The sequence below is a fragment of the Colletotrichum navitas genome, assembly GCF_030913465.1.
Source record: "Colletotrichum navitas strain CBS 125086 chromosome Unknown LY79scaffold_5, whole genome shotgun sequence".
Taxonomy (NCBI): Eukaryota; Fungi; Ascomycota; class Sordariomycetes; order Glomerellales; family Glomerellaceae; genus Colletotrichum; species Colletotrichum navitas.
In genome coordinates this window covers 632503-644821 of record NW_026850551.1, presented here as the reverse complement: position 1 = coordinate 644821, position 12319 = coordinate 632503, and the positions used below count along the sequence as shown (strand labels likewise).

Below are 12319 nucleotides of genomic sequence, written 5' to 3'. Positions count from 1 at the left end.
GTCAGTCTGATGGGCACGTAGTGACCCCGAAGCATCTCCTCAACTTGCTCACCCGCACGCCGAGTCTGTATACACATCGACCTGCCGTAAAGCAGGACTGGCTAGCCAAAAGCTGTAGGGCAATGACGGACTTTCACGGGACTGGCTGAGCAAGCACATCAGAATGTATAGTATCTCCCAGATAGTGAGGAAGATTCAAGCCGCCGGTCTCTGAACACTCGCTCCCTCATAATATGAGACATGGAACCCATGACCTGACTTGCCCGGGGCCCTGATGTCACGGCGCGCTCAAAAGGACGTGCAGCTTGGCCTGAACTACATTTTGTATCCGGCTAGGCTTGGCGTCTATTCAATACAAACTCATGAGGCTCTTGGCAAAGAAGCTACGTTATCACCCATCTTGCGGGTGGCGTTGGAGGCCTAGAATAGATTGCGGACCCCCGCCGAATACACCCCGCAGATCCAAGTTGTTACAAAAGTAATGCTCGTATTGTATTTGGAACCTTTTCGGCCCGTAAAGATAAGCATGGCGCCGTGAGAAGCTACAAGTGGCCAGTCTGTGGGCTTCCACTCTGCCCTCAATGCCGAAGTCACGCACTATCCCCAGGTGATCTGGCGGACTACATTAGCGCATCTCCCCAAATACGCATGCTCCTATTCGTTGTCCAGCACAAAGAGAGCCGCAACGCGCTTTCCGAGACTCGTACGCCACTCTCAGGACCAGGCCAGCCCCCAGGGCTTCGACCACGCGCCCTCGGAAGTCAGCGGCCCCAGGTTAGTCACTCGGAGGGCGCGGGTGACCGAGTCGAAGGACCAGTTTGCGTCGTCGAGATCTTGCCCGTCGAGAGTCACCGCCGAGACATCGCCCTGTACTCCCATGACCGTGACGGTACCGAGAGGGTTGGCGTCCTTGTAGCCACCAGACGGGGTGGCCTTCAAAGATTTATCGGAAGCGGAGAGCTACGCAAAAGGGGTCAGCGTCAAGTATCTGCGGTCGGGATAAAGCAAACGTACCTCCACTGTGAGCGTGGCTTCCTGGTCCAGGCTCTCGCCGTCGTCGACGTAGAGACTGCCCGTGGCGGCGCCCTTGCCATCGAGTGCGACCAGCAGGCCCCAGGGGTTAGACCTGCTCTCCTTCGTCGTCAGTCCCGGTTCCTGCGTCGGAATCACGTAGCCGCCACGGATGTAGACCGGGATGTGGCCGAGGGGAGCGTCAATGGTGACGTTCTGTCCGGCCGAGACGCCCGTGATCGCAGACTGGTTGTACCAGTCGTACCACACGGTGCCCTTGCCGATGCCTGGGAAGACGCCGTCGACGGTGCTGGCCCCTTGCTCGAGGCAGGGCGTGACCAGGACGGCCGGGCCGAGCAGGAACTGTCGGTCCGCACCGGCGAGCCACGGCTCGTCCGTAAACTCCCACGCCAGCGCCTTCATGACCGTGTCCCCCAACGTGTGCGCCCGGTAGAAGGCGGTATACATGTACGGCAGCAGCGCGTACCGGATCGCCATGGCCGTCCGCGACGCATCCGCGACGGCGCTCCACCTGTACGGCTCCTGCGGGATCGCCCCTATTACGTTGTGGTTCCTGTAGAACGGGAAGAAGGCGCTGAGCTGCATCCACCGGGAACACAGCTCCATGTCAGTGTTGCCGTCGAAGCCGCACGTGTCGACGCCGAACATGGGCATGCCGAAGATGCTGAAGCTGAGCGCTTGGGGGATCGAGAAGAACATGTAGGCCCAGAGCGAGGCGTTGTCGCCGCCCCAGTGGCCGGCCCACTTGCCGGAGCCGGCGAAGGTCGAGCGGCCGATGATGAAGGGGCGCTTGCCGGGGAAGACGGAGAGGAGGGCATGGTAGGTCGCGTTGAGGATCTGGTGGCCAAAGAGGTTGTGGACGTCGTACTCCTGGGCGCCGCCGTGGTGCGTGGCGTTGGAAGACACGGCGTGCACAGCGAGGTCGCCTTGGATGTTGTCGATCACGTAGGGCGGATAGTTGACGTTGCGCATGCCGGGCGTCGGCGTCGTGCGCAGGTAAGAAGACGTTGTGGTGGAAAAAGGCGACGACGGGGTCGCGGCGGCGAGGGAGGAGGAGAGACAAGACACCGCGGCGGCCTCGGTGCTGTTTGTCCTGCCGAAGCCCTCGGGGTACTGGAGGACTTCGTTACCGGGCTCGCCGGGCAGAGAGAAAGGGGGATGGGCGGGGTTGAGGGTGAGGTTGCCGCTGCCGCAGCTGCCGACGCAGAAGGATGATACTTCCGACATGTCGATCCAGATGCCGTCGAACGTGACCTTTTGGAACCAGGCCATCAGCTCCGACTTCCACCACTCGAACGTCCTGCTTCCGTTTAACACGGCGCCGACCCAGTCGGGGAACACGGTGTAGCCGGGCCAGACTGCGCCAATGTAGAGTGATCCGTCGGGGTTGAGCATGAAGGCGTCCGCGTCGACCCCGCGGTCAAATGTCGCGTAGGCGTCGCTCGCGTTCTTGGGATTGGGGGCGTAGATGGCGGAGTCGACGATGGGCACGAAATGCTGTCCGTTTCTGTGCAGGCTGTCGAGAAAACGGGCGGCGTCCTCGTAGCCCCATGAGTTGTGGTCGTCCTCAAAATCCCGGTACTGGTTCATGTAATCAATGTCGGCTGTTCGTGGTTCAGCATTGATCCTCTCTCAATTCCTGTGCATATCAACTCACCCCAAATCGTCTCTAGCGGGATCTTGAACTTGGCAAAGTCGTCCACAACCTCTTGCAAGTTGTCCCAGCTAGTGTAGCCCCATCTGCACTGATGGAAGCCGAAAGTCCAGTACTGCTGCATCGCGGGTAGCCCGACGGTGGTCTTGTGATACGATTTCATCACGGCGTCCGCAGTCGGGCCGGCATAGAAGTACAAATCAATGGTGCCGCCGAGTCCTCTCCAGGTGATGTTGGATTCTCGCAACAGGATTTCCTGTGCGTGAGCATTCCGTAGGAAGACGCCGTGGGTGTACGATTTGTACTCTGCATTCTTGTCGGTGGCTTCGGCAACGTAGACGGCTTCCTTGGAATTAGCATCGACCTGGTAATAGCGCGTGTCGAGATAGACGGGATGGGAGCCGTAAATGTTCCCATCGATGGGGTCACCGGCATCCGCTGCGTAGATGGTTCCTAGCAAAGTGAGCGGAAAGAAAGTCCTTCGGTTGGGGGTTTAGACTCACGGGTCAGGTTGTTGTTCAGCTTGAAGCCGTGAATGACTTCGCCAAGTCCGTACAGATTGTAGTTCTTGGGGAGCGGGGAAGCGAATTCGAAGAACTGGTCTTGGAACACCAGCCTTGTCCCAGCCGTCGTGAATAAGACATCGCCTGTGCTCTTCCTGGAGACTTTGAATCCGAATGTCGGCTCGTTCGCCCACTTGAACTCCAAGTCGCTGTCTGATCCGTCAGAGCTCGCCTTGCCGTCTGCAGCGGGCTTCGGAATGAGCTCTTCGGGGAGGATGAACCAAGTGGAGTTTTCGGTGCCGATGTATCGCGGCAGAACCTGGACATGGAGACGGTCCGATGCCAGGTACTCCACGACGAGCGACAATGCCTCGATATCATTCCCATAGAGGTTGCAAGATGGACCGGCAAGGTCAAGTTCGGCGGTGAGCCCATGAGAGGTCGTCTGGACGTTTGAAGCAGTGTAGCCCGGGCAGACACTCTGCGGGTCAACTGCCTCGGGATCTTTGACGTTGGGGATGAGAAGAGCTCCCTCGTCTGCCGATGCAGGCACTGTGAACTTGGCAGTGATGTCACTGGTCGTGATTGAGGCCAGGTACTGTTGTGCAAGCGGAGGTTCGACTCTCGCCATCGCGCAGAGCGCCATGATGGCGACCGCCGACAGGAGAACAGGGGCGCGGGCGGGCATGCTGTACCACTTCTTTGCTTTGCCATACGGCTTTCTAGGATTTCGGATCGAGCACAGCATCCAGAGACACTGCGAGAGGGCGATGAGTGCGGCGAGCCACCATATCGAAGTCGTCCAGAACGTCATACTATCATCCTCTCTTATACCCTTCCATCGCCGCCAATTGAACCAGTCATTATCAGGCGTCATTGTCATCGGAGCAAAATAGCGCAACTCTCACAGCCCAGTAAACAGCGAATATCTGCTGATTTTTGCCTCGCAGCAAGCAAAAACCCATGTTGAATGTGACAAGGGGCGAACCGCACTGCGGTGTAGCTAAGCTTCCCCGCAAAGGCTAATCCAGAAGGGGGGGGGGGGGGCGAAGATGGAAAATGGTTGGCCTGAGAAGGTGACCAGAAGCTGCGAGACAAAAGAGCCGGCCGGAGCATGCATACAATTTACATACGTGTAAACGAACAGTGACGAAATGGGAGATCAGTGCGGAGTCTTGCGGAGTTTCGCCGACGGCGCGCGGCTCTGTCACCCCATGGGGTGTCTATCCGTCTATCCGTCTCTCCCCCAAAAGAAGCGCGAGACCGCGTGCGCCTAAGTCAATCGCTTGCCAGGACCTAGTTTGGGTTCTGGTCCGTAATAATCGTTGAAATACACTCGCAGAGCCGGGGTGAGAGCTGCTCGCTTGCCTTGTTCTTCCCAAACGAGCCGGTTGTCTATCCCCCTTCCCCCAAACAGTGACGAGCAGCCTTCATTCCTGCCTAGACCTGCTTGCCAATCCAATCTGGAAGCGTAAATGCCACTTATACGTCTTGGCAGAGAGCGATGCACTTCAACGACTTGCCTTACAACTGCCATCTGAAAGTCGGGTGGTTTGTATCTCCCCCTCAAAACCAATTAACTATCGGTAATCATGGCAAAACGTGTCACGCGAAAAAGAGGCCGTTATTTACAGGCAGTGATTAACACCTTATATCCCACGTGAAAAAAATCTTCCAAATAAGAAAAGCTTGATTCTCGGCAGTCTGCGATGCTTTCGTATGTCGCCGGTAGGTTCAACATAACCGCAGTCGTTACTATGGAACTACTAAATCATAAGACGATGGCAAGTACGAACAGTTTTTGCTGCCCCTCATAAGATGAACTTGCGTTAAGAAATATACTGCTGTTGCATCCTTCGCGAAGCATCAAAAGGCATTGTTGCGCACACAGCCATCGGAGAAAAGGCACACCAGAAACCATATCAGCAGATCCCAACACCCCCGTCATCACGCAAACATAGAACCTTTACTTCATATAACCATCTTTCGAGACCACCCTAACGAACACCCATGATGAACCAAACACCAAAGCATTTCGTCTTTCTGGCCTGCCCGCCAGGCACGAGGCTGAGTGGGAACTCTGCAGCAACACTCTTTGCGGAGGTCACACAGCCAGAAAACTTGGAGACCTTCCTCTGTCACTGGATCAATCCGGCTCCATTTCAGCAACCCATAGGACCCTTGTCCACGACGTCGTTTCAAGACTGCCCGAAGTTGGTGATGCTCCTCAACCATCAAGAGATCGGACGACTCACACAGTGGTGCCAGCACTTCTTCACCCAGCCAGACCATCGATTGCTGTACACTCCAAAGATCATCACCGAATTCTACGGCTTGACCAGGGACGTCGAATCCATGTACTACGGCATATGCCAAATCAGACATAATCCGCAGCAAGGACTATACTGGTGGGCACCGCCGGACTTGGGGCTTCCGTTCGCTGCTGGCGTACGCTGGACCGAATCGACTTGCCGATTCTTCCGAACACCATTCAACCCGGCCTATAGGTCGGATATGATTGTGGCAAATCTTCCAGATCCTAGACTGGCGTCAAGTCTAGACCTGTCGTAGACCCCGGGGTATATGACCCTGAATCCCTAATAGATGGGTAAAGTAGGCTTCCTTGGCGGCCAGCCTCAAGTCAGCCATTCAAACAAAATGCTCAACTCATCAACGGCTGAATAACCAGGAGAAGATATCAAGATTAAAAGAGAAAAAGACTAGGTGTGACGTTTCGGGGCTTCATGGTCATACCGAGCTATGATTCGTATCTCAGGCACCGTGTTCTTTGGCTAGTGAAGAGAAATAATATCTTAGACGGTTGGCCGGGAAGGAAGATACATAAGAGCCGACTGGTGCTTAATACAATAGATCAACAAAGTGCTGCTGAAGTTTTAAGAACTGTACGTGTGGGTAAGCCTTTCTTTGTCAGGTAATGATCTCATGGTCGCTGGGCTACCGCGGCCTATTTATTCATCAGATGAAACGCAGTCAGAGACACGTTGACAGCCACTTGAACGGCGTCTAATTGCAGCTGGAACCATGGCCGTTATACTCACGACACATAGAAAGATGCGAGAACGGCTTGCTTGAGCTTGTGTGTAAGGATATTGGTGTCAAAAGGAGTGACCAGCGGCTAAATCGTTATTGTTATTATTTTCTGTGTGTGTGTTTTTTTTTTTTTTTTTGTTTTTTTAAAGGAAGGACTGGTTTGAAAACCCTGGACCTCTACAAATTTGTGACAAAACAGGAGATTTTGCCAAAAGAATGAGTACCTCAACGGTGCATTTGACTGAAAAGCCTGGGAAAAGTTTGTCCCACCTGGTGATGAAGGAGGAATGCTGGACGAAGAGGTCCGAGGTCAGCGAAGTTACCCACCAGGCTTCGCTTACCTAATGCAGATCGCTCCGTCAATCGATTACCTAATTTTTCCTCGAGCTTCGAACCCCTACCGTCCAAGGAATTTTTTTTTCTTCGCTACCTCTCTGCTCCCCCCGTCTCGTTTCTCAACCTCATTCCTCTTCTTCAACATGGCAGCAGTCAGAGATAGCTTTCTCGACCTCGAAAGACATCGCTTGCAGTTGGAGGACAACATTGCCAAGCTGCAGAAGGCCTTGCTGCACTGGCAAAAATGGGATGCAGAGTATGAGTCCTTGAAAGAGGAGATAGAGTCTGTCCCCCAACCTGCCAGTCGAGAGGATCTTGCGCGCATTCGCAGGGACTTCGAGGGCGAGGTCGTTGACAAGAAGGAAATCAACGACCTCTTTGGCCGCATCGATCTCAAGCCAGCCGAGCAGATCGTCAACCTGTTGTCGCGACGTATCGACTACGTATCCAAGAACATCGAGACGCTCGAAAAACAGCTCGAGTCTGCCAAACAGAAGCACGCTGCTGCCACTGTTGTCAGCAACCCAGATGTCCGGGACGAAGATGGTCTGCCTATAACGGAGATCATTGAGGAGCTTGACGAAGAGGGCAACGTCATCAATAGCCGCTTGCAGCGGCCGGGCGACTCCAGCGCCCAGCTCAAGGAGATCCTAGAAAAGGCAGGTGTCAAGGATCTTCCCGCTGGGGGGCCTCGAGAACCCGAGAAGGAGGCCATCGTCGAAGATATCTCTGACGAGCCCACCGCTGAGGTGCCTGAGACATCTATTACCGCGACGACTGCGCCAGCCGAGCATGTCGCGGCTGCAACAGCAGCGGAGCCCGAGAGCAAGGCGGATGACACTGTCGCCGTCAAGAAGTCTGTGTCTTTCGCCGAAAACACCAAGCCACCGACGGAGCCGCCGATTCCGAGGGCTGCGCAGCGCGTGGAAGAAATCATGCGAACCGCCAAAGCTCAGGAAGAGTTTGGCCGCCAGCCGCCCGTTATACCCGAGGACGAGTCCGAGGAAGATGCTTTTCTCCGTCGAGAAATGTTGAAGTACGGCATGGAAGAAGTAGGAGCAGTGGTGGCCGAACTCAACCTCGAGGAAGGTTCTGACGATGACGACGACTGGGAGTACGAGTACTCTGACCTCGACGACGACGACGAAGAGGACCAGTATGGACGGTCCAAGACTAGCGTGCTCGACGAGGGATACCACCAGCGCATGTTGGAGCTCGAGAAGCGGCTCGGAGTCAAGTCTCGCTTCACTGAGAAAGTTGAGGCAGAGGCCGATGAGTCCGACGACGACACGCAAGGCATTGGCCGCATTGTTGTGAACCACGGCGACAAGGGCAAGGCGGTGGAGTCTGCCAAGCCACCACCTTCCCCCTCATCTATCTTGCGCACTGCGCCGGCAGAGGCGGACGACAAAAAAAAGAGTGTTCGATTTTCCCGGAGCCTGGATGTCGCCCCCGATACAGAAGTCCTGGCAACTACCGCGGCACCGGCTGTGGCGCAGGCTGCACCCGAGCCGTTCGTGGAGCCTTTGAGCGACATTGTTGAGCGCTCTGGCCCTGCGAAGCAGACAGGAGCCAAGTCCGACCGGAAGGTGTCTCGTTTCAAGAAACAGAAGGCCGCCCCGACTGTCGTCGAGGACGGCCTTGTTCCCATGGGCCCGCGCGACGTGCCCTCGCGGTTCCTCGACCAGGACAGACCGACGGCCCCGACTGGTCCTGAAGGGAAGACGCTGGCGGATGCGATCATCGAGAAGGAGCCCAAGCCTCACGACCAAGACGCCTATGATGACGAGTTCATCGACCAGGACCTTGCTGACGAGTACCACCGTCAACGACGTAATTTCATCCAGAAGCAAGGCGGCTTTCTGCAAGAAGATACGTCTGTGGTCCGGCCCCTTGACGAAGCTGACGGTGGTCAGCGGATCAGCAAGTTCAAGGCTGCTCGTCTCTCCAGGCAGTAACCGGGCCGGACCTCGAAAACACTACGTATGTAAAAGGCTTTTTCTTTTCTTCCTTTTTCGCTTTCCCTTCTCCCCTCCAATATGATGACCAAGACATTTTTTATACAGTTATCCCTATCTCAATCTCATTGTGTGGATATGGTTCTAATTTCTGATTTTGGACTCACTGCTCAACTCCTTTTGGCATTCTTACCTAGAAGTCTGGCTAACACATCCTTCAGTTTTCACCCACCTCGGTCTCACCTCACAGGCAGCGCGCCGTATCTGAAGTGGTAAATCGCCTTGACACGTCATGCACAGGTAAGATTTGCACTTTTTCTTCGCACACCCCCCCTCTTCGAAGTGATGACCAAGACAATTTATTATACAGTTATCCCTATCTCAATCATTCTGTGTGGATATGGTTCTAATTTCTGATCTCGTTGCCAATTGCACCCCCTTGCTTGCATTTTTAATCAGGGAGATGTCGTGGCTAACGTACTTTGGCAGTTTCTCTGGTAAAAGTGATTTCCCCACATCAACTGAGTCCCTGCGTGGCGACCACATTGCCGCCTCCTCATCTTGATCTGTTCCCGCAACACGCCATCCATCTGGACGTGAAAGGGTGGATAGAGCGGATAGAAAACATGGATTGATAGAGAAGACCCTCATGTTTGGGTCTCGTGCGGGTCAGCGATTCTGTAGTCCATGGATCCTGCCTGGCGTATCTTGCTTTCTCAGACTTTTTTGCTATTGCTTTACTAATCTACACGCAGCCTCTTGGTGATGACGAGTGTGTGAGGTGTTGAGCCGTATGCCTCTTCTTTTTAAAGCTTTGGCTACTGCTGGCCGTGTCGGAAATACGGACCGCTTCTTACATCTGACAATTGATGGGCTGCAGCTTTCAATCTGCTTCACCATTACTAGCGGATCCAAGAGCAATGGTTTTCCACATGGGCTCTCTGACGCCGTTACCCTTAGCTTTTGCTCATCCCGTGGTTTTGGCGATTCGTTTCACCCATGACAGTTCTGTCCGTCGCGGGCTGGATTAGATGATGCAACTCAATATAAAGACGACTTGATCAAGCTCAAACGCACACTCCTGTATATCGTGACTTGCATGCGTCTCAGTGGTGTGGGCACAAAACGGACTCGCGTGGTATCTCTCGTGTATTATTATTTTTTTTCCAAATGGGACAAGCCATCTAGCTGATTTTGGCGTTGCTAAAGTCCATCTCGGGGTGCTCGGCCTGGAACTTCTTGAGTATGTCGAGCTTTTTCTGCTCGTCCGAGGTGGGCAGGCCCTGCTCCTTCTGGCGCTGGTCCCACATCATCTTCTCGACCATGCCGCGGGTCTCGCCGTCGAGGTCCGACAGCTTGCTCGTGTCGGGCGTGATCTTGGAGACGTCGATCTTGGGCGCCGTGGTCACGACGTGCGCCCACCACTCCATCTTATTGACCTTGTCGAGGTGGATCTCGACCGTCTTGGTGCCATCCGGGGCCGAGGTCAGGGTCCAGGTCGAGTCGTCGACGGTGATGGGGTGGGAGAGGTCGCCCTGCGTCTTGCGTCAGTCTCACGCACGCGCCTGACGTTGCGGATTCGTAGTGCGGGTAGAGTGGAGAGAAACGCTCTTTCGAGAAGGGAAACAACCTGGCGGTTGGGCCGAGGAGTAGAAAGGATGGGGGGGAGGGAGGGGGCCAACTAACGCTGATGATGGGCTCCTGTCCCTTGACGCCGGCCGAGATCTTGGTCTTCTTCAGGTCGATGACGAGGTCTCTGCTCTTGTAGTTGCCGGGGACGCTGAAGGTGATGTCGACGTCGCCAATGGTCTGCTGCCACTTGTACGGGAGCGCGTTCTGCTCCTCCTCCTCCTTGGCACGAGCGGCGGCCTGCTCGGCGGGGGTGGGTTCTGTTGTCGAGAGCCCACGGTTAGCGTCAGCTCCAAAGAATCTACACGTCCCGTCTGCGCTTCCGGTATTCAGAAGCGATCTCAGAGAATGGGCGACGCACCGGGTTTGTCGTTGTCAGCCATGTTTTCTCGTTGTTTTGCTGAGACGGTGGGGGTTTGTAAGGTCGAAAGCTGTGGAAACAGCAAGGAACAGAAAGGCTGATGGAATCTTTTGGAGGGGTAGCTGCGAAGACCCCTGACCCAGGCCCCTGCACCTGGTTCGACAGCTCCAGCCAATCATACCCGCTTAATAAAATCTGTCCGTCAGCCTTGCACGTCTACATCAAAGAACCTTGGGGGGGCCTCACGCGATATTTCTCAGAATACAATTAACCCTCTCCAACGCAAGCAAGAAGGAGCCTTGCCTCTTGACACCTGTCGGAAGGAGCAAACCATCGTGCAGGACATCTTCTTCTTTTCCAATGCCGCCCTGATCAATCTTCACCACTCTCCTCGAATCATTCTCGAAACCCCCGTCCCGCCTTTCTACCGCGACACGACGAACAACCGCTGCCGTCGCCGCCGCCGCCATCATGGCGACCCGCCGCGCCTCCAACACCGCCAGCGTCGCGCCCACTTCGACGAACGACATCTGCCCCGTATGCAAGACCATGCGCTACCTCAACAAGGACCTCGAGTTCCTCATCAATCCCGAGTGCTACCACCCCATGTGCGCCAACTGCGTCGCCCGCATCTTCTCCGACGGGCCCAACCAGTGCCCCTACGCCGGCTGCCACCGGACGCTGCGTAAAAAGGGCTTCAAGTCGGCCTATTTTGGCGACCTCTCCGTCGAGCGCGAGGTCGACATCCGTCGACGCGTCGCCGCCGTCCTCAATAAGGTCGAGGACGACTTCGAGACCCTGGAGGACTACAACGGCTACCTCGAATGGGTCGAGACTCTCACCTTCGACCTCATCTCCGGCACCGACGCCGAGAAGAAGGCCGCCGAGGCCCGCCTCATCGAGTGGGAGCAGGCGCACAAGGCCGAGATCGAGCGCAACAGGCGGCTGGCCAAGGAGTCCGAGGCCGAGCGCGTCGCGCGCTTCGAGGCCGAGAAGGAGGAGGCCCGGTTGCGGCGCATGCAGGCAATGCAGGAGGACGCCGCCGAGAAGCAGCAGGGCCAACGCTTGCGCGAGGCCATGCTCGACGGCCTGGCGAGCAGCGACGCCGGGGAGGCCAAGCAGACGCTGAACCGCGTCCTGCTCAAGAAGCGGGGCCAGAACCGTCTTGCCTCCGCCGTCGGGTCCCTGTCCGACGCCACAACGGCCCCGGGTCTGTCGATCCGCGGCCTCAAGCAGCAGAAGAAGCGCGTCGTCGAGGAGAACAGGCCGTACGATCCATTTGGCGGCCTCAAGCTCGATATGGAGAGGTACGCGATGGGGCCGCCGGAGGAGTATCGCAATCACTGGATCGACGAGGCGAGGAAAAAGGACGACATCGTCGTCGGTGGATACAGCGCCAACGAGTACCTCGGCCGCGCCATGTTCGAAGCCTTTTCCGGATTGGCCGTCTTCATCGAGGACGAGAAGGGTCCTGAGAAGGTGGCCACCACCGAGGCCGCGCAGGTGGCCACCACGGGCCAGACCACCCAGAGGATGGACGTGGACGACGTCTTTTAGGTGATCGACTGCCGCCTCACCTCTTGGGTTTTGGGGGGAGGGGGGTTAGAGATAAAACATGGGTTGCATAGCGAAGGCGTTCGGGGTTATCTGGGCAACGGGATGTGATGTGAATTAACTTCAAGACAACGACTAGAAAAGGCTACTGCCCTTATCCTGGAACCCGGCAAGTCACCAGGAATGTTTGCGCAGGGGGAACGATAGTCCCACTATGCAAGAAGTTACATCTTGAATATGC

The 12319-nt window shown here is 55.9% G+C and overlaps 5 protein-coding genes across 5 annotated transcripts; 3 read left to right on the top strand and 2 right to left on the bottom strand.

Annotated features, from left to right (window-relative positions):
* Nucleotides 1-714: 714 nt before the first annotated feature.
* On the bottom strand, nucleotides 715-3877 carry LY79DRAFT_576122 (family 31 glycosyl hydrolase; the record flags this gene model as incomplete). Its single annotated transcript, XM_060559769.1, has 4 exons — nucleotides 715-960; nucleotides 1015-2636; nucleotides 2690-3139; nucleotides 3190-3877. 4 exons carry the CDS (start codon nucleotides 3875-3877, stop codon nucleotides 715-717), a joined length of 3006 nt encoding a protein of 1001 aa, XP_060419077.1.
* Nucleotides 3878-4871: 994 nt separating this feature from the next.
* Nucleotides 4872-5847, top strand: LY79DRAFT_287215 (uncharacterized protein). The gene has a single exon (XM_060552167.1). It carries the CDS (start codon nucleotides 5200-5202, stop codon nucleotides 5758-5760), a length of 561 nt encoding a protein of 186 aa, XP_060419076.1. The 5' UTR covers nucleotides 4872-5199; the 3' UTR covers nucleotides 5761-5847.
* Nucleotides 5848-6719: 872 nt separating this feature from the next.
* LY79DRAFT_506517 (Prefoldin subunit-domain-containing protein) lies at nucleotides 6720-8534 on the top strand (the record flags this gene model as incomplete). The annotated part of the gene is made up of 1 exon (XM_060553728.1): nucleotides 6720-8534. The coding sequence occupies one exon, from the start codon at nucleotides 6720-6722 to the stop codon at nucleotides 8532-8534; it is 1815 nt and encodes a 604-aa protein (XP_060419075.1).
* A 1107-nt stretch (nucleotides 8535-9641) lies between these two features.
* Nucleotides 9642-10597, bottom strand: LY79DRAFT_287169 (CS domain-containing protein). Its single transcript, XM_060552166.1, has 3 exons — nucleotides 10525-10597; nucleotides 10221-10438; nucleotides 9642-10069 (listed from the first exon to the last, which is right to left on the bottom strand). Exons 1-3 carry the CDS (start codon nucleotides 10544-10546, stop codon nucleotides 9719-9721), a joined length of 591 nt encoding a protein of 196 aa, XP_060419074.1. The 5' UTR covers nucleotides 10547-10597; the 3' UTR covers nucleotides 9642-9718.
* Nucleotides 10598-10995: 398 nt separating this feature from the next.
* On the top strand, nucleotides 10996-12081 carry LY79DRAFT_506477 (CDK-activating kinase assembly factor MAT1; the record flags this gene model as incomplete). Its single annotated transcript, XM_060553724.1, has 1 exon — nucleotides 10996-12081. The coding sequence occupies one exon, from the start codon at nucleotides 10996-10998 to the stop codon at nucleotides 12079-12081; it is 1086 nt and encodes a 361-aa protein (XP_060419073.1).
* Nucleotides 12082-12319: the final 238 nt, after the last annotated feature.